This window comes from Hypanus sabinus, chromosome 17, assembly GCF_030144855.1.
Source record: "Hypanus sabinus isolate sHypSab1 chromosome 17, sHypSab1.hap1, whole genome shotgun sequence".
NCBI classification, from domain to species: Eukaryota; Metazoa; Chordata; class Chondrichthyes; order Myliobatiformes; family Dasyatidae; genus Hypanus; species Hypanus sabinus.
This window is the reverse complement of record NC_082722.1, coordinates 66,156,956-66,175,291: the sequence shown is the minus strand read 5'-3', so window position 1 is coordinate 66,175,291 and position 18,336 is coordinate 66,156,956. Positions and strand designations below refer to the sequence as shown.

Genomic DNA, 18,336 nt, shown 5'->3' with positions numbered 1-18,336 from the left:
CAAGAAAGCCGTGGAATTCAAATTTTTAAAAAGTTACTAGTAATGATGGTCGCAAAGCAGATTTCTGGAAGGGACTTAGCTGGTTCGCCATGGTCTGTCAGGGAGAAAAATCTCTCCTTAGCTGGTCTGCTTCTTGTAACTATTGAGAGTTTTCTCTTAAATGGTCCAGCAAGCCAGTCAGTTGATAAACAGTAAATACTGACTTGCAGTGAATGTCCAAGTTCCAATAAATATTTAAAAAAATACTATGCAGAGTGTATATTGTGTTTGTGTGAGTTTATACTGTATGCAAGTACGTGCATTATTTCAAGCACGTTTCTTACGACGGCACGCTAGAGTGGCACTTAGTATAATTCTTTACAATGCATGCAACCTGGGTTCAATTCTGCTGCTCTCTGTAGGGGGTTTGTATGCTCTCCCCATGGCCACGTAGGTTTTCTGCGGGTTTGCTCCCACAGTCCAAAGAGTTAGGGATAGTGGATTGTGGGCATGTTATTGTTGGCGCCAGAAGCTTGGCGACACTTGCAGTCGGCCCTCAGTGTTTACTTTGAATTTTAAAATGTGTTGTTTGTGTCAATGACCAACACAGTCAGAGGATGTGCTGGGGGCCGATCACAAGTGTTGACTTTTGACGTAAACAATGCATTTTACTTTTGTGACAAATAAAGCTGAAACCAGTTTCTCGTCAGCCGTTTATTAGTACTGTTTCTCACAATGTCCATAAGGTAGTGGTAGTAAGGAATGTCCATAAGGAAGGCCAGAGCTTTTCAACTTCGTCTGTGCATGTGCCAGTTCATTCTATTCAGAATCAGAATCCGGTTTATTATCACTGGAAAAAAAACGTGCAACAACAGAAATACTGTTTTTTTTTGAAAAGTGAGGTAGTGTCCAAAGCTTCAATGTCCGTTTAGGAATTGGATGGCAGAGGGGAAGAAGCTGTTCCTGAATCGCTGAGTGTGTGCCTTCAGGCTTCTGTGTTTCCTACCTCATGGTGTATTCCATTCGAAGTGGATGTCTAAGTGTTTGTTTAGGGATTCTGCCAGGCCTGCCTCCTTTGGTCTTCTTTTGAACCAAGCCCACACCAAAGCGGGTGAGTCTTAACTGACTTCTGAAATGACCAAGCGAGCCAAGGGTAATTGGAGATGGGTAACGAATTGCTGCCCTTGTTACCGATGCTTGAAGTAAATGTTTCTGTTGGGTCATTGTACTGGTGTGAAATGACGATCGCAAACAGAATAACCTATATGCAGAACTTTTCTCCCCCCATTAGGTGGAGAAGATTGTTGACAAGAGGAAAAATAAAAAGGGGAAGTGGGAGTACCTTATACGGTGGAAAGGCTATGGAAGTAATGAAGACACTTGGGAACCAGAGCATCACCTCCTTCACTGTGAAGAATTTATTGATGAGTTCAATGGACTCAACGCTTCCAAAGAAAAGCGAACTAAATCAGGGAAACGGGGAAATAGCCCAAGGCAGGTCTTGAGGGACAATCACGGAACTGCGCCATTCAGAGCCTATGAATCTACCAAGGGGAAAGGAGGAGGAGGATTGCGAAAAAAGCGGACTAATAACGCACATCAAAAGCAAAAACGGGCTTCCATGGCCAGAGATGGAAAGCACAGTTCTGGGGATAACAAGAAAATCATAGCTACTAAAACTGTGCATTACAGAACCACTGCGAGTGGGGTGCAGATAATGCCTTACAGAAAAACGGATAACTCGTTTCAGAATGGCGATGCTAGACACAGCAAAAATGCATTACAGTTTGACAATACCTCACGGCAACAGAGAATGAATGTGGATCCCGGAAAGCCTGACTTTGTGGAAGATGGAGCCAATGACGACCCTCCTGTCGTCAATGGAATAGGTACGTGATGACTGCGTGCAGCACCAAAACGGGCGATTCTGCCCAACCAGTATATGCTTGCATTTATACTCCTTAACTAGCAAAGGTTCAATAGTTCCATTTAACATCAGAGAATGTATACAATATACAACCTGAAATTCTTACTCTCCATGGACATCCACAAAACATGCAACGTTTTGTAATTATTTGAACTTATAAATTACCCAATTAATGATGCCTCACATTCGTGTAATTTCAAAGATAGGACACAGGACATCATAGCACAGTTCAAGCCCTTTGACCCATGATGTTGTGCTGATCATTTAACCTTCTCCAAGAGTATCAGCCTACTTCTCATGCTTCCTTCTCACATAGCCCTGCATTTTTCTTTTATCCATGAGTCCATATAAAGCTCCCTAATGTATCTGCCTCTACCACCACTCCAGGCAGTGCATTCCAGCACCCACCACTCTCTGTATTGGAAAAAACCCCATCTCTGACAGCTCCCTATACCTACCTCAAGTCACCTTATAACTATGTCCCCGCGTATTCGCCAGTTCCATCCTGGGAAAAATGCGCTGGCTATCCACTCTACCAATCTATATAGCTCTGTCAGGTCTTTTTCGTAGCTGACAACAAAGTCTTTTTATTGATTAATTATATCTAATTAAGTGCAAGTTGCTGGTAAAATGGATGGTTGACATTTCATTTTAGAAGTGATTTCACTTCCAGGCATCTCAAATGGACAGAGTAGTCTATCGTGTTCAGTGAAGAGGAAGATGGTGGAGGACAAGGACGACTACGTGTTTGACAAACGCCTCAGATGCAGCGTTCGACAAAATGAAAGCAACTATCGATTCAGGGATATTGTTGTTAGGAAACAAGATGGCTTTACCCACGTTTTACTCTCCAGCCAAACTTCAGACAACAATTCATTAACACCTGAGGTAAGGTCTCATGCATTTTTTTTTGCCAAATTATATGTGATCCATAAGATAGAAATTCTTCAGTTTTCTTCCTGGTGTCAGAAGTGGGATATTATGTGCTGCTAAAATATGAATCCTGTAAGTCAAATTAATGTGCCATTCTTTCGATCAGTCTTCCTCGTTGGGCAAAGGAATTGAGATTGATGAAAAGACCAGAAAATCAATCAAACCAACTCCACACTGCATCACAATGAAGCGGAAGTACCTTTATCCTTCCCTCTCCAACCTACTTTCCTCCCTTCCTCCAAGCCATCATCTTATAAAAGAGGGGCTTAAAAAAGAAACAGCAGGAATATGCAGACTAGAAATTTCCACTAGATTAGAAATAATCCAAAGGATCACACAAACCAAGTTTATAGGACATGACTTTCTAAAGCTTTCTTCAGTTAGTTTTTTTTTCAGACCAAAACAACCCTGAGAACTGAATCTACAGCTCGTGTTCATATGATACCCACAATCATAATCCACAATATCCAGAACCTTGACTCCAGACTACATTCATTCAGTGCCATTCTAGATTGGCCGAATGCCCACCCAATGACAGTTCCCAATGAGATCATCTTGATTCCACCTTCTGAGAAGGAATTCTCATTTCACACATAATGATGCTTGGAGCGAAGAACCAGGCTGATCTTCACTTCACTTGCCATGGGAAACCAACTGCCAGTAACCCATCTGAGACTCTCATAGATCAAGCCTTCCATGAGGACCAATATGGCTAAATCCTGTTTCTAAGACTAATTTGAAAACCTGGACCCTTTTTGGACTTTGGAATCAGTAATCTCAGCCCATCTGGTCCATATCTAAATTATAGACACCTATTATAGACACCTATCTAAATTAATCCCATTTGTTGGTGACATCTTAATGCAGCAAGTCAAAATGTAAGCAAAAGGGGCCATTCACTCATTACCCCCAGTTGTAAATCTTTGCATCTCTCATCTTCTCATGGCTGTAGGACTTTATTCCTTGGAGTGTAGAAGGATGAGGGGGGATTTGATAGAGGTTTACAAAATTATGAGGGGTATAGACAGAGTAAATGCGAGTAGGCTCTTTCCACTTAGATTGGGAGAGATAAATACAAGAGGACATGGCTTTAGGGTGAAAGGGGAAAGGTTTAGGGGGAACTTCTTCACTCGGAGAGTGGTGGGAGTGTGGAACGAGTTGCCATCTGACATGGTAAATGAGGGCTCACTCTTAAGTTTTAAGAATAAATTAGATGTATACATGGATGGGAGAGGTCTGGAGGGTTATGGACTGGGGGCAGGTCAATGGGACTAGCAGAATAAAGTTTTGGGACAGACCAGAAGGGCTGAATGGCCTGTTTTCTGTGCTGTAGTGTTCTATGGTTCTATAATGTCAGGGTTAGTATCATTTTTGCCCTTCCTAATTATCATTGAAAAAGTGGTGGTGAACTTAAAAGTTCGAAGTTCCAAGTAAATTTATTATCTTGTCACCATATACTATTTGAGATTCATTTTCTTGCAGTCAACATCATTAAAAATGTAGGTTATTATGACAGTACTATTTACAGAATATTGATATGCTCGTGCTGGCTGCTCTGTTTCCTGCTTACAATGGTGACTATACCATTAAATCCTTAAATCTTTCTTAGATGCGTGTTCAGGTGGTGAACACCACTAAAGGATGCAGGTTATTTGGACATTATGACAATACTGTTTACAGAATTCTCATGTGTACAAACCGACTGTCCTGTTTTCCCCACTATAATAGTGACTTCTGTGAGCTAATATTTTTTTTGCTACATTAAAAGCTCCACATAAATGCATGTTGCAAAAAGCTTTTGGGAGCTCCTGCTGATGAAAAAGGCTGTATATAAGTCGAAATCTATTTATTGTTTGTACCGAACCTGGGAGTTAACAGTCATACTCAAGGGGACAGTGCACTTAAATGAGTCTGCCGTGTTATCAGAGGTATTTGAATAATAGCAGCTCCTTCTTTCTCTGCACACTGTGGTCTGCTGTCAAATATGCAGTTTTCTGGACTGTGGCTCTCTCTTTCTCTGAAATGCTGAGCTACAAAGTGTGAGACCGCTCTCACAAAAGAGCAGGCCTCCCGATGCACCAGAAACGACAGAGTCACTCAGACATTTGATCACAATATTGTTCGCGGCTCTCCACATCCCACAGCAGTCCTTTCAGTCTCAAACATCCCGAGTCTTACAACTAATCTCATTATCCTTTGACTCTTCAGGCAGGCGGATGGGAAGACTGGAAAAGCTGGTCGAGCAGTGGGAAGCCTGGTTGATCTTTGGCTGTGTATTCAGTGATATCATTGTTCTTTGTATGCGTAGCAATAAAGTAATTAGTCCAATTTGTCCTCCACACTCCTGACCTCTGACCTCTGACTATCTAGTCTAAGGTCATGCTTCATATAATGTCATTGATCAAAATGATGGTTCAGCCCTTAAGAGTCTGTTTGTTCTTGCTTTGTCAACCTGTGTGCTTCTCCTAGTCTGAGCATTGAGGTGATTACTGTCGTCAGATCAATACATCTCAATCTCCTGTGGGTGGTCAGCAACAGAAAGAGCATACAGGGCAGCTGTGCTTCAACCGGAGGAGGCCAAAAGTATTACCACTCTTACTTCCGTCCCCTCTTCCAACAAAATCCAAGCCACATGGGGGTATAAAAACAGAAATCATCATTTACAGGAAATGCTTTGAAGGAACTGTTGTAAGATTGTTGAGTTTGCTCAATCAATACCTTGAGAGTTGAGGAGGTATGAGCGAGTCTTGAAGCCGGTATGTTGGTTGAAATACCTCAGCACACCTGACTTTGTCCAATCGCAAACAAAGAAAAAATCTTCAGATGCTGGGAAATCCAAGCAACACACTCAAAATGCTGGAGGAACTCAGCAGGCCAGGCAACATCTATGGAAAAGAGTACAGTTGATGTTTCGGGTCGAGACCCTTCATCAGGACTGGAGAAAAACAAGGGATGAGTCAGAGTTAAAAGGTGACTTTGTCTGCAGTTTAGAATCAGCCACCTTCACCTTTCAGGCGTAAGACAATCTTAGTGAATGTTTGATAGATGTGTTTTTTTTATATTCACTTACTAGACATCAGAATTGCCAGAAAGGGTGGTTTGAGTATTTCAGAAACTACTTATCTCCTGGGTTTTTCTTGCACGGAACTCTGTCTAGAGTTTACAGAGAATGGTGAGAAAGACAAAGAAAAACAGCATTCAGTAAGCTGCAGATCTGTAGGTGAAAACACCTTGTTAATGAGAAAAGTCAGAGGAGACGGGCCAGACTGGTTCAAGCTGACAGGAAGGTGGTAGTATCTCAAATAACCAGCATTACAACAGTGTTGTGCAGGAAAGCATCTCAGAAGGCACAACACATTGAACCTTGAAGTAGATGGGCCACAACAGCAGAAGACCATGAATATAGACTCCGTGCTACTGACAGGAGGTGCCTGATAATGTGGCCACTGAATGTATGTGCTTTGATAATAAATTTACAGTGACTTTGACTTACGGTAAAAGTTCTAGGATGACACAGGAGTCTGCCTTGTCTTAGATTTTGTCAAACTTGTGTAGAATCTCTTTCAGGGGCTCTGGATATTGTGAAGTGGTTGTTATCCTGAGAGACAGCCGCATTTGCTTGGTGGGCCTCTTCCAGAGTTCCGAGCCGGAATATCCTTGCTGAAGAATCGCTCTATAAATTTCAGCTTTGTTCTCCACGAAGTAACCCCGGATATCCTTTAACTCCAGTGGGTAATGCTCTTAACATTCAGGAAGAAGGTCCCCAAGTTCAACAGGATACAAAAATTGAGCTCATACTACAGTATGAGGGTGCCATGTCATCAAAGCAGAGATATGAAACCGTGGTCAGCCTTCTCCCTCATGAGATTAAAACAGCTATGCCACTGGAGCTCTCAGTGTGCCAGTACTGTTCATGTCCTCCAGACAGTAGGCCCAAATCAGATTTGTTCAGATTCAGTCAACACACACAAAATGGCAGCATCTATAGGAAGAAGCACAGTCTATGTTTCAGGCTCAGATCCTTCGTCAGGACCCCGATGAAGGATCTCGGCTCAAAACGTCAACTGTGAGTCCTGACGAAGGCTCTCGGTCGGAAACGTTGACTGTACTTCTCTCTATAGATGCTGCCTGGCCTGGTGCGTTCCACCAGCATTTTGTGTGTGTGTTGCTTGAATTTCCAGCATCTGCAGATTTCCTCATGTTTGCGTGTTCAGATTCAGTATCAGGTTTATTATCACTGATATTTGGCATGAAATTTGTTGTGTGGCAGCAGTACAGTGCAAGACATTTAAAAAAACGCTAAGGTTACAGTAAAAAACGTTAAATAATAAATAAATGTTGCTAAAAGAGAGCAAAATTGTGAGGTAGTACTTGTGGACTGTTCCGAAATCTGATGGTGGAGGGGAAGACCCTGTTCATAAAACACTGAGTGTGTGTCTTCAGACTCCTGTACCTCCTTCCTAATGGCAGTAATGTGAAGGGGGCTTGTCCTGGATGGTGAGGGACCTTAATGGTGGATTCCGGCTTCTCAAGGAACCACCATTTGAAGATGTTGTTGCTGGTAGAGAGTCTGCTGCCCGTGGCGGAGATGGCCGCACTTTTGTGCATTGGAGTCTCCATAGTGATGCAGCCAGTCAGAATACTGTCCATGGTAAATCTGTGGAAACGTGCTAGAGTCTTTGGTGACACATCAAATCTCAAGCTCTTAATGAAGTACAGCCATTGGTGTGCCTATTTCATAATTTATGTTCGGCCCAGGATAGATGCCCTAAGATGTTGATGCCCAGGAGCCTAAAGCTGCTCATCCTTTCCACTGCTAACTCCTTGATGAGGACTGGTGTGTGTTTACTAATACATTTCCCTGCCATATTTACACCTCAGAATATCTTCATGGGCTCTAGGGTATTTTGTAACATTGTGTATGAAGCACAATAGAAACACAAACCTTCCTCTAACGTTCCGTCTTCATTGGCCATAGTTGGCCATCTTTCTGTTGTTGGAGCCACCCAGCAGAGCATATTGCCTTCTTAAATCGTCTGGGCATCTGAAGTCTCAATTGTTGCTACAGTACACTCTGGCGGTAACACGTAATGCGCTGCAGAATGTGCTGTGATGGTTAACCGGCCTCACCTTATGGTGAGTGGCTGATCTTTCAGTCTCACAGGTGCTCCCACACTGAAAGTTCATCTGTCCTTTGATCACTGCAACGCATCCATAAGATTAGCCCACAAATGAGGTCACAAGTTCATTATTCAGCATTCAACAACGACATTACTTTCATTATTAATGAGAAGAAATACCACAAAACGCCTCTCTCAGGGTTTTGGGAACAAGAAGAAGCCAGTTAATTAATGACAGATATGTCTCTCATTTAAGTCTTGTCTCTTTTGGTTCCAGAATATACTTGGCATAAAAATCTACCCTGTGTTTTGAAGTACCTCCTACAACACACACACAAAATGCTGGAGAAGCTTAGTAGGTCGGACAGCGTCCATGGAGGGGAAATAAACAGTCATTGTTCTGGGCTGAGAACCTTCATTTGCTGTCCCCGCATCAGCACATTCTTGCTTTGTGCCATTTGCACAAGGAAGCAACCCTCCATGTGTAATGTTCTTCAGAAGTTTGTGGAGTTTCTTCTAGCACCCAGTCATCACCAACGCCCCCCCCCCCCCCACCTGATGGACCCTACTGCGCCCGTTCCATTATTGTAGTACAAACCCATTCCTTTTGAAAACTGCCCAGTGACCGAAGTGGGCTGCCTTACGTTGTGACACTTGAGACCCGCTTTACCATATCAACTTGTGGGGAAAGGAGAAGGAAGTTTTGGTGCCATCTTTTTGGTCAGATGTCTTCTTCCAGTTATCCATTAGTTCTGATCGAATGAACATGGAGTCACTTCTCTTCTTGCACGGTTTCTTCTGCATTTCTAGCCACTTTGAGGAGAACCCTGTAACCACCCTGGAGGTGTAGTTTTACTTTGAGTCAGTCCACTTAAGAGAGATGCCTTGCCTTTGACTGTTTGATACATTGGATTCCAGTTAATTAGGACACTTTGGGACCAGTCTGTTTTAGCCCAGTTAAGTGACTGCCCCAATTAACCAAAATTTCATGGAAATAGTTAACGGGTACAAAAAATACAAACGAAACAGTTAACTGAATAACATATTATATATTTAAATGAAATACAAAACAAATTAGAACACTAACACCACTCTTTACAGTACTATAAAACTGTGTACATTCCTAATAGTTGTCGACGGAGGAATTCATCTGCTGTGTTCTTTTGATTGACCATAAATGAACAAAATCAGTACGGACACCTAGTGCAGATAATGGCCTACCTTCATATGATGTTTTCAATGGTTGCATCCTCCAAATATTCATTTTCATTGTAACATTCAAGATACTTGCCAACACCTTCAAATTTTTCATAGTTCCTAACTTGTTGAAGAAGTGAATTTGTTTCATTTTCACTTCCGGCTGATTCAGGCATCTCCAAGCCTGAGTGCTAGAAATCGCAGTGAGCAAAACAACGCTAAGTTATCTTACTGCTTATTTCTTGCCAACTATCAGCAACTAAAATCATTGTTTTTCAAACATAATCCGACACAGTTGATGCTATTTAAAAACTATTTGCTTGAAACACAGTGTGGTGTCTAACAGTCACACAAGTGCACACTTCTGACACTGGTTAGAAACTGTACGGCAATGGCTTCCTCCCCAATTAAGCGGCATAGTCCCAAATAAACAAAGGGAAACCTGGCTATTTTCTCAATTTTTTTTGTTCTTTAAGACTTGTCCCAAATATGTGGCTGCCCTGATGGCCCAATTAATCGGAATCCACTATATTCAGATCGAGCCAGTATGTGAACATCACCAGTGGTGATTCGGACCAACATGGTTCAAGGTCTGGTTGGTGATGAGTGTTGGGCTTTGTGTGACTGTTGGGTGAGGTGGATATGAGGAAAACCACTCCAGGGTACAGGAACATCTCACACCATTTTGAACTGTCCGAGAATTCTAATTGGTTAACACTTATTTTTTTGACATTGCACACAGATGGATCTGAAGTTCTGTGATTTTTTTTCTCAATCGTATTCTCTTTACCACATAGAATGAGACTTCTTGACCCATTGAGTCTATACTAGCTCTGAGCAATGCTATTAATTCCATTCCTCCCGCTTGCACCCAATAACCTCTTAGCTGACATGCCCAATAACACCTCACTGATTCCTCCACCACCCATTAACATTGGAAGCAATGTACAGTAGCCATTTAATGCACCAGCCCGTTTACCAGCCGGGACCAGGCGAGATGTACTGCAGGCTACTGTGGGAAGCGAGGGAGGAGATTGCTGAGCCTCTGGCAATGATCTTTGCATCGTCAATAGGGACAGGAGAAGTATCAGAGAATTGGAAGGCTGCAAATGTTCTTCCCTTGTTCAAGAAAGGGAGTAGAGATAACCCAGGAAATTATAGACCAGTGAATCTTACTTCAGTGGTGGGCAAGTTGTTGAAGATCCTGAGAGGCAGGATTTATGAGCACTTGGAGAGAAATAATCTGATTAGGGATAGTCAGCATGGCTTTGTCAAGGGCAGGTCATGCTGTACGAGCCTGATTGAACACTTTGAGGATGTAACAAAGCAATTGATGAACGTCGAGCAGTGAATGTAGTGTAAATGGATTTCAAAAGGCATTTGATAAGGTTCTTCATGCGAGGCTCATTCAGAATGTAATGAGGCATGGGATCTAAGGAGACCTTGCTTTGTGGATCCAGGGTCGGTTAATAGGTTTGCCGATGACACAAAAGTTGGGGATGTTGTGGGTAGTCCGCAAAGTTGCCAGAGGTTACAGTGGGACATCAACAGGATGCAGATCTGGGCTAAGAAGTGGCAGATGGAGTTCAATCCAGATAAGTGTGAAGTGGTTCATTTTGGTAGGTCAAATTTGAAAACAGAATATAATATTAATGGTAGGACTCTTGCCAGTGTGGAGGATCAGCGAGATGTTGCGATCCATGTTGATAGGACACTCAGAGCTGCCACGCAAGTTGACAGTGTTGTTAAGAAGGTGAATGGGATGTTGGCCTTCATCAACTGTGGGATTGAGTTCAAGAGCTGTGAGGTAATGTTACAGCTATATAAGATCTTGGTCAGACCCCACTTGGAGTACTGTGTTCAGTTCTGGTCACCTCACTACAGGAAGGACATGTAAACTATAAAGAACGTGCAGAGGAGATTTACAAGGATGGTGCTTGGATTAGAGAGTGTGCCTTAAAAGAATAGGTTCCGTGAACTTGGCCTTTTCTCCTTGGAGCGACGGAGGATGAGAGGTGACCTGATAAGAGGCGCATAAGATGATGAGAGGCATTGATCGTGTGGATAGCCAGAGCCTTTTTCCCCAGGGCTGAAATGGCTAACACGAGGGGGCACAGTTTTAAAGTGCTTGGAAGTAGGTTCAAGGGGGATTGTACCCCCTTGTTCTTGATTGGACATGGCATCAAAGGTTACGGGGAGAAGGCCAGGAACTGCGGTTGAGAAGGAGAAAAATAAAGGATCAGCCATGATTGAATGGCGGAGCAGATTTGATGGGCCGGATGGCCTAATTCTGCTCCTATGCCTTATGGATGGCAGGGGTGTTTTTCACACTGATAATGGTGGGTGCACTGCCAGTGATGGTGGTAGAGGCGGATACAGTAGCACCTTTTAAGAGACTCTTAGATAGGTGCATGAAGCTTAGAAAAATAGAGGGCTACGCACTGGGGAAATTCTAGGCAGTTTCTAGAGTAGGTTACATGGTTGGCACAACATTGTGGGCCGAAAGGCCTGTAATGTGCTGTAGTTTTACGTTCTATCTTTGGGCTGGATGTGTGTGTGGGGGGTGGGGTGCGAAACAGAACATTTGGAGAAAACACACAGGGAGAACGTACAATCCCACACAGACTGCCCAAGGTCAGAATAAAACTGGGGTCATCATCTACCGCAGCACCAGGCAGCCCACACATAACAACACAGCTGAACTGTCGCACTGAGTGAATTTGAATCTTCCACCTATTTTCGTTTTGAGACATTGGGTATCAAAGAAAGTTTACTGACAAAAGTCAACCATTGGGACATTAACTCCAACCTGACCTATTGAGATTTGGGTCCTGGCGTGCAGCTCTTGTAGCAGTACAATTGCAGTCATTCAAGTCGAGTTTGATGTTTTCCTAAGGAGTTGTCCCCAGGATATTGGAGTGAATTCCTGTAATGGAGAATGCCTGTGTGTGACTTGGTTTAACGTGGGGAGGCTGATATATGGGCAGCCACCACATGGTCCTGGACAGATTGAGATCGGGGTCCAGTGGCATGGAATGCAAGACAAATGGGGACCCTTCATTGCTACAGCCTTCCTCCACCCTCCCTGATGTTGCAATGTGCCATCATCTTCCACCAGCTCCACCACTGAGGGCTTGGTTGGATCACTCTTTATCTGGAACCCCCCCTCCTCCTTGACTTTGACACCACAGGTGACCATACCAGGAGCTCTGCGCCAAGTAGCTGAACTCCGGACGGCATTGCTCTGGGGATCTCAGGAAACTCAGAAACATCTCCAGCTCGACAAAGCGACAATCTTCAGAGAAGACAGTGTTACTGGCAATCCATGCAGAAGACAGCTGTACTATCATCAAATACATAATGGATGTCTTGAAGTCATGCTTCATGCCTCACAAGTCAACTCCCCTGGAGCAGATGATGTACTGCTACATTTTACTCCCTTGCTACAGACAGAGCCTGTAATCGATGTGGTCCTGTTCTGTTTGTTTGTTTATTTAGTTCTTGAGATTCAGCGCAGAGTGGGCCCTTTTGGTTCAAGTCGACTGTCAGAATGCTTTCTTGGTTAACTGGTGAAAACTTGCTTTGATCATCACCATGATAGACCGAATAAAATCCTTTGACAAATAAGACCATAAGACATTCAGTCATGGCTGATTTATTCTCTCTCCCAACTCCATACTCCTGCCTTCACTCTGTAACCTTTGATGCCCTCACTGATCAAGAACCTATCAACCTCCACTTTAAATATGCTTTGGCCTCCACAGCCATCTGTGGTAATGAATTCCACAGATTCACCACCCTCTGGCTATACAAATTCCTCCTCGTCTCTGTTCTAAAGGGATGTTCTTGTATTGCATAAACATGGAATATTACACCACAGTACAGGCCCTTCGGCCCACGATGTTGTGCCAACATTTTAATCTACTCTAAAATTAATCCAACCCTTCCCTCCTAGATAGCACTCCATGTACCTCCATGTATTGCTCATGTACCTATTTAAGAGTTTCCTAAATGCTTGTAATTTATCTGCCTGAACCACCACCCTTAACAATGTGCTCTATGCGCCCCACCATTCCTGGTATAAAAAAATCCCCTCTGTACTTTCCTCAGATCACCTTAAAATTATGCCTTTACATATTCTAAGGCTGGGTCCGTTGACCCTGGAGTCTCCCTCAAATTAAAGTAACATAACACGTGATACATGTAACTACACGCACAAAATGCTGGTGGAACACAGCAGGCCAGGCAGCATCTGCAGGGAGAAGCGCTGTCGACGTTTCGGGCCGAGATGCCCTGACGAAGGGTCTCGGCCCGAAACATTGACAGTGCTTCTCCCTATAGATGCTGCCTGGCCTGCTGTGTTCCACCAGCATTTTGTGTGTGTTGTTTGAATTTCCAGCATCTGCAGATTTCCTTGTGTTTGATACATGTAAAACTGCCTGAGGAACTCAGCAAGTCAGACTGCTTCTATGGAAGTGAATAAACAGTCAGCATTTCAGGCTGAGACCTTTCATTGTGTCTCAACTCGAAACGTCAACCGTTTATTCATTTCCACAGATGCTGCCTACCCTGCTGTGTTCTTCCAGCATTTTCTGTATGTTACTCTGGATTTCCAGCCTCTGCAGAACCCGTTGTGTTTAAAATAAAAACGTGTGGCTTAAAATTAAAGCACCAAATAGTCTTTGTTCTGTTAATTCTGGGTAATTTTCTTTACTTGTTTATTGGTTAAATTAACACCAACGTTTTTGATGTTTGTGAATTATGGAATCTTTACCTCAAGAACTGTATCTTGAACCTGGAGGTGTGTAAAAACAAGAGGAAGAAAAGAAAGTCAAGGTTTGTTACTGTTCCTCACTTGCTATTGGTGTCAATGGCTGAACGTTACTCTTATCTTTGCAGATTATGAAGGAGGTGCGGAGGGCTCTTGGTAATGCGTCGGCCGATGACAGCAAGCTTCTTCTCCTGAGTGCAGTTGGGAGCGTGTTCTGCAGTGGCCTTGATTACTCTTACCTAATTGGCAGGTTATCCACTGACAGGAGGAAAGAGAGCGCTCGGATTGCAGAAGCAATAAGGTATTTTTCTTTTGAATGGTGAAGACAAATACTTCAGTTACATGTGATTTGCATCTTGTGGTCGTGGCTGGGAATAAACTCTTATACTGTAAAACTATTCCTTCATTCGGAACCAGAATTATTCATCTTGTTCTAGATCTTGAAATATTTGTTGTACACCTACTCTATATATTGTATTGAATATATATCTTGGTTTTATGTCCCATTATCTGACTTTGCTTGTATTAATGATTGATAAACCTTCATATCTGTCTCAATATGCTGTGATTTACATATCTCAATGCAGATTCATCGCTAATGTTCGAGTGTAAAGTAAGGCTATAAAAATTCAGATCAGGGGTTGGCCATAGACCATTTGATCCTATTCTGCTATTCAACAAGACCATATCCAGTCTGATCTTCTTCACATCTCCACTTTCCTGCTTCTTCCCCATCACCCAGGACTTCTTGCAGCCCCAAAAACTGAGTGTGAATTGGTCTTCATCTGCTGTAGCCCATCCACTTCAAGGTTTGATGCTAGACTGCACACCACTGTTGTAACACATGGTTATTTGAGTTACTATCACCTTCCTGTCAGCTGAACCAATCTGACCATTTTCCTTTGACCTCTCTCATTAATAAGGCATTTTCACCTACAGAACTATCACTCACTGGATGTTTTTTTCCTTTTCGCACCATTCTCTGCAAACTCTATAGAGACTGTTGTGCATGAATATCCCAGGAGATCAGCAGTTTCTGAGATACTTAAATCATCCCATCTGAACCTGCAATCATTCCACGGTCAAAATCATTTAGATCACATTTCGTCTCCATTCTGATATTTGGTCTGAACAGCAACTGAACCTCTTGACCATGCCTGCATGCTTTTATGCAGTGAGTTGTTGCCAAATGATTGGCTAGTTAGATATTTGCATTAACCAGTAGATGTACACCTGTACCTAATAAAGTTGCCACTGAGTGTATATTCAGTGGTACTGCATCCAGAGCTCCCTGGGGTTGACCATTTCAAAGATCCACTGCTCTTTGGCAGAAGACATTCCTGCTCTTCTCCACCTTACTTGAGGAATCATTTACCCTGAGAGTGGGCCATCAGGTTCCAGACTTACCTACTAGTGGAAACATCCTTTCACCATTTACCTTGTCTAGGTAATTCTACTGTGCAGAAGTCTTGGGCACGTATATAGCTAGGATGCCTCAGGCTCTTGTACAGTATTGTATTTGTCAATGTGGAGCAGAGGAAAGGACATTGGGAATGGTGAGGGTGGAGGGCCACAGGGCGAGTCAGATAGCTGGCAGAGAAGGGGTGCCAGGGGATGGGGTTGGTGCGGGTGCAGACACACCCAACCCTGAGACACCAGGCAAGATCATTACAGAATGTTTCTCTGGTGCTTCCCACTCCCTTCCCTTTCCCCAACCATGATTCCCCTCTCCCTGCTCCTTTCCCAACCTCAGTCCACGATAGAGACCCATATCAGAATCAGGTTTATCATCACTCACATACGTCATGAAATATTTTTTTCGTTTTGTGGTAGCAGTATAGTGCAATACATAAAATTACTACAGTACTGTGCAACAGATGTGGTGGCATCCATCAGTCTCGAGAGACCATGGATCTGCTCCTGGAGTTTCCAGGGCGCAGGCCTGGGCAGGGTTGTATGGGAGACCAGCAATTGCCCAAGCTGCAGGCCTTCCCCTCTCCACGCCACCGATGTTGTCCAAGGGAAGGGCACTAGGACCCAAGCAGCTTGGTACTGGTGACGTCGCAGAGCAATGTGTTGTTAAGTGCCTTGCTCAAGGACACAACACGCTGCCTCAGCTGAGGTTCGAACCAGTGACCTTCAGGTTACTAGTCTGATGCCTTGCCCACTAGGCCACGCACCAACACTTAGATACCTTAGCCATATATATATATCTGTGTGTGTGTGTTTCTCAAGCTTTCACACAGTACTGGATATTTTAACGATGGTTCCTTTATTCATTTGAAGTCCAACGGATATCAGCCAAGTTTGCTACATCCTTCCTTATCCATTTCATAAACCAGTTTGATGGAATTACTGCTCAGTCATCATCCTTATGTGTTGTGTCGTATGGCATGGGCAACCAGAGTCTCGTGATCATGATTGTTCTTGGCAAACTTTTCTATGGAAGTTGTTTGTCATTGCCTTCTTCTAGTCAATGTCTTTACAAGATGGTTGACCCCAACTATTATGAGTACTCTTCAGAGATTGTCTACCCAGCGCCAGTGGTCACATAACCCGGACTTGTGATCTGCACAAGCTGCTCATACGACCATCCACCACCTGCTCTCATGGCTTCACGTGACCTAGATTGTTGGGGGCCCGAACTAAGGAAAAGCCACACCTTGCCCAAGGGCGACTTGTAGACTAGCGGAGGGAAAGTGTGCCTTACACCTTCTTGGGTAGAGACGTATCTCCACTCCACCACCCACTTCCACTTGGTAAATAAAGAAAAAGTCTTTGAAGAGGTTTAGATGTGATCTCACCATAGTTCTTCTCTTTAGTAACAAGATGACTTTTATACTCCATCTTCCCTTCCTCTGGAGACCAAAATCCTGTTTGCTGTCCTAATTGTTGTAGCCACTTTCTAACTTGACGAGCAAACACGCAGACTCTCAAAGGAAGATTAAATCGGCTAAATCAGAGCCAGAGAGCTGACATGTGCGTTGGCTTTCAGCAGCTTGCTCTGGACCACAGACGTATCTGAGGCACACTGGGACCATCCAGTAGACAAGTTGGAACACTGGTGTATTGGCAGAGAGTAGCAGAACAATCACTGGATTGCGATAATTTCCTCCATTCATAAAATATGTCTGGTGTGCATTTTTGTGTGAACTGCTTTGAGTGTGGTGGAGATAATTACAAAGAATGTAGCCTCTACACCAAGAATCTATAGAAGAGTCCTGACAGAAGTGTAGATTACAACCTGCCTTGGTATTTGCTGCTTTCTTGCTCGGGTGACTTCTGTTTGTGTTCAGTCAGTGAAACAATGAGTAAACTAAAATGCTGCAGGTCAGGCAGCCTCTATGGAAATGAATAATCAGTTGACGATTTGGGCTGAGACCCCTCTTCAGGACTGGAAAGGAAAGTGGAAGACTAGTTAAACGAGGTGTTGTGCTCTAATTTCTGTCCATTCATTATGACGTTCATTACCTTCCAAGGAGGTGAAATCCAATAGAATCTGCATTGAACATGGTGGAATAGAAATAGAATAGGAGATACTCAGTGGGTAAGGGAGCATCTGTGGACAGAGAAGCAGAGTTAATATTTTAGATCAGTGATCCTTCATCATGCTGGGTTGTGTTCAGGTAGTCCAATACTTTACATTGCATAACGACATGGAAGGCAGCCATTCAGCCCATTGAGTCTATTCTGGCTCTCGAGAGCACTGATATATATCTCATTTCCCCCACTTAATCCTTTCTTCTGTTCTTTCAAAGTTCAAAGCACATTTATTATCAAAGTACGTATACATTATGCAGCCTTGAGGTTTGTCTCCTTACAGGCAGCCACAAGACAAGAAACCCAAAAGAACCCATTAAAAAAAAACGATCGTCAAACACCCAATGTACCGAGAGAGAAAAGAACAAATTATGCAAACAATAAAAGTAAGCAGTAGCACTTAGAACGAAAGTGACTCCTTAGACATGAAACCCGGAGCAGGCCAACAGCATCAGCCTCAGTTCAGCTCACAGAGTAGTGAACATCGCAGACGCAAGGCTTAGAGCCATCAGAGCAGGCCCACAACCTCAGCCTCAGTGCACCAAAGAGAGGGGTAAATGTCGCAGAGCAGTGAGCAAAACTGCCCGATCCTCCCCTCTGGTCCCAGCACCCTGCCCTTTCATCTATCTTGCTTGCCATTTAAATTGTCTGTTCATCGTGCTGTTCCTCGCACCAGGACCCAGCGCATAGATACGCTCTAGGACTGGACCCCATCTCCACGTTTCAGCCCGACCTTTCCAAATCGACCCAACACTTAGATTGATCCAACCTCGCTCTCAGTTTAGGTAGATTGATCCTGAATCTTCCTTTCCTCCTTTTCTCCTCTACACTTGCTCTGACTTCATTTTGGATATGCCTCGACCTTGCTC

The 18,336-nt window shown here is 43.5% G+C and overlaps 1 protein-coding gene across 1 annotated transcript in view; it reads left to right on the top strand.

The window, feature by feature from the left end:
• Positions 1 to 18,336, top strand: part of LOC132407020 (chromodomain Y-like protein 2) — a 208,633-nt gene that overhangs the window by 126,391 nt on the left and 63,906 nt on the right. The window contains exons 2-4 of the mRNA XM_059993257.1: positions 1,271 to 1,868; positions 2,580 to 2,794; positions 14,056 to 14,228. Of these exons, the coding sequence (XP_059849240.1) occupies positions 1,271 to 1,868; positions 2,580 to 2,794; positions 14,056 to 14,228 (986 nt within the window). The remainder of the gene's footprint in view (positions 1 to 1,270; positions 1,869 to 2,579; positions 2,795 to 14,055; positions 14,229 to 18,336) is intronic.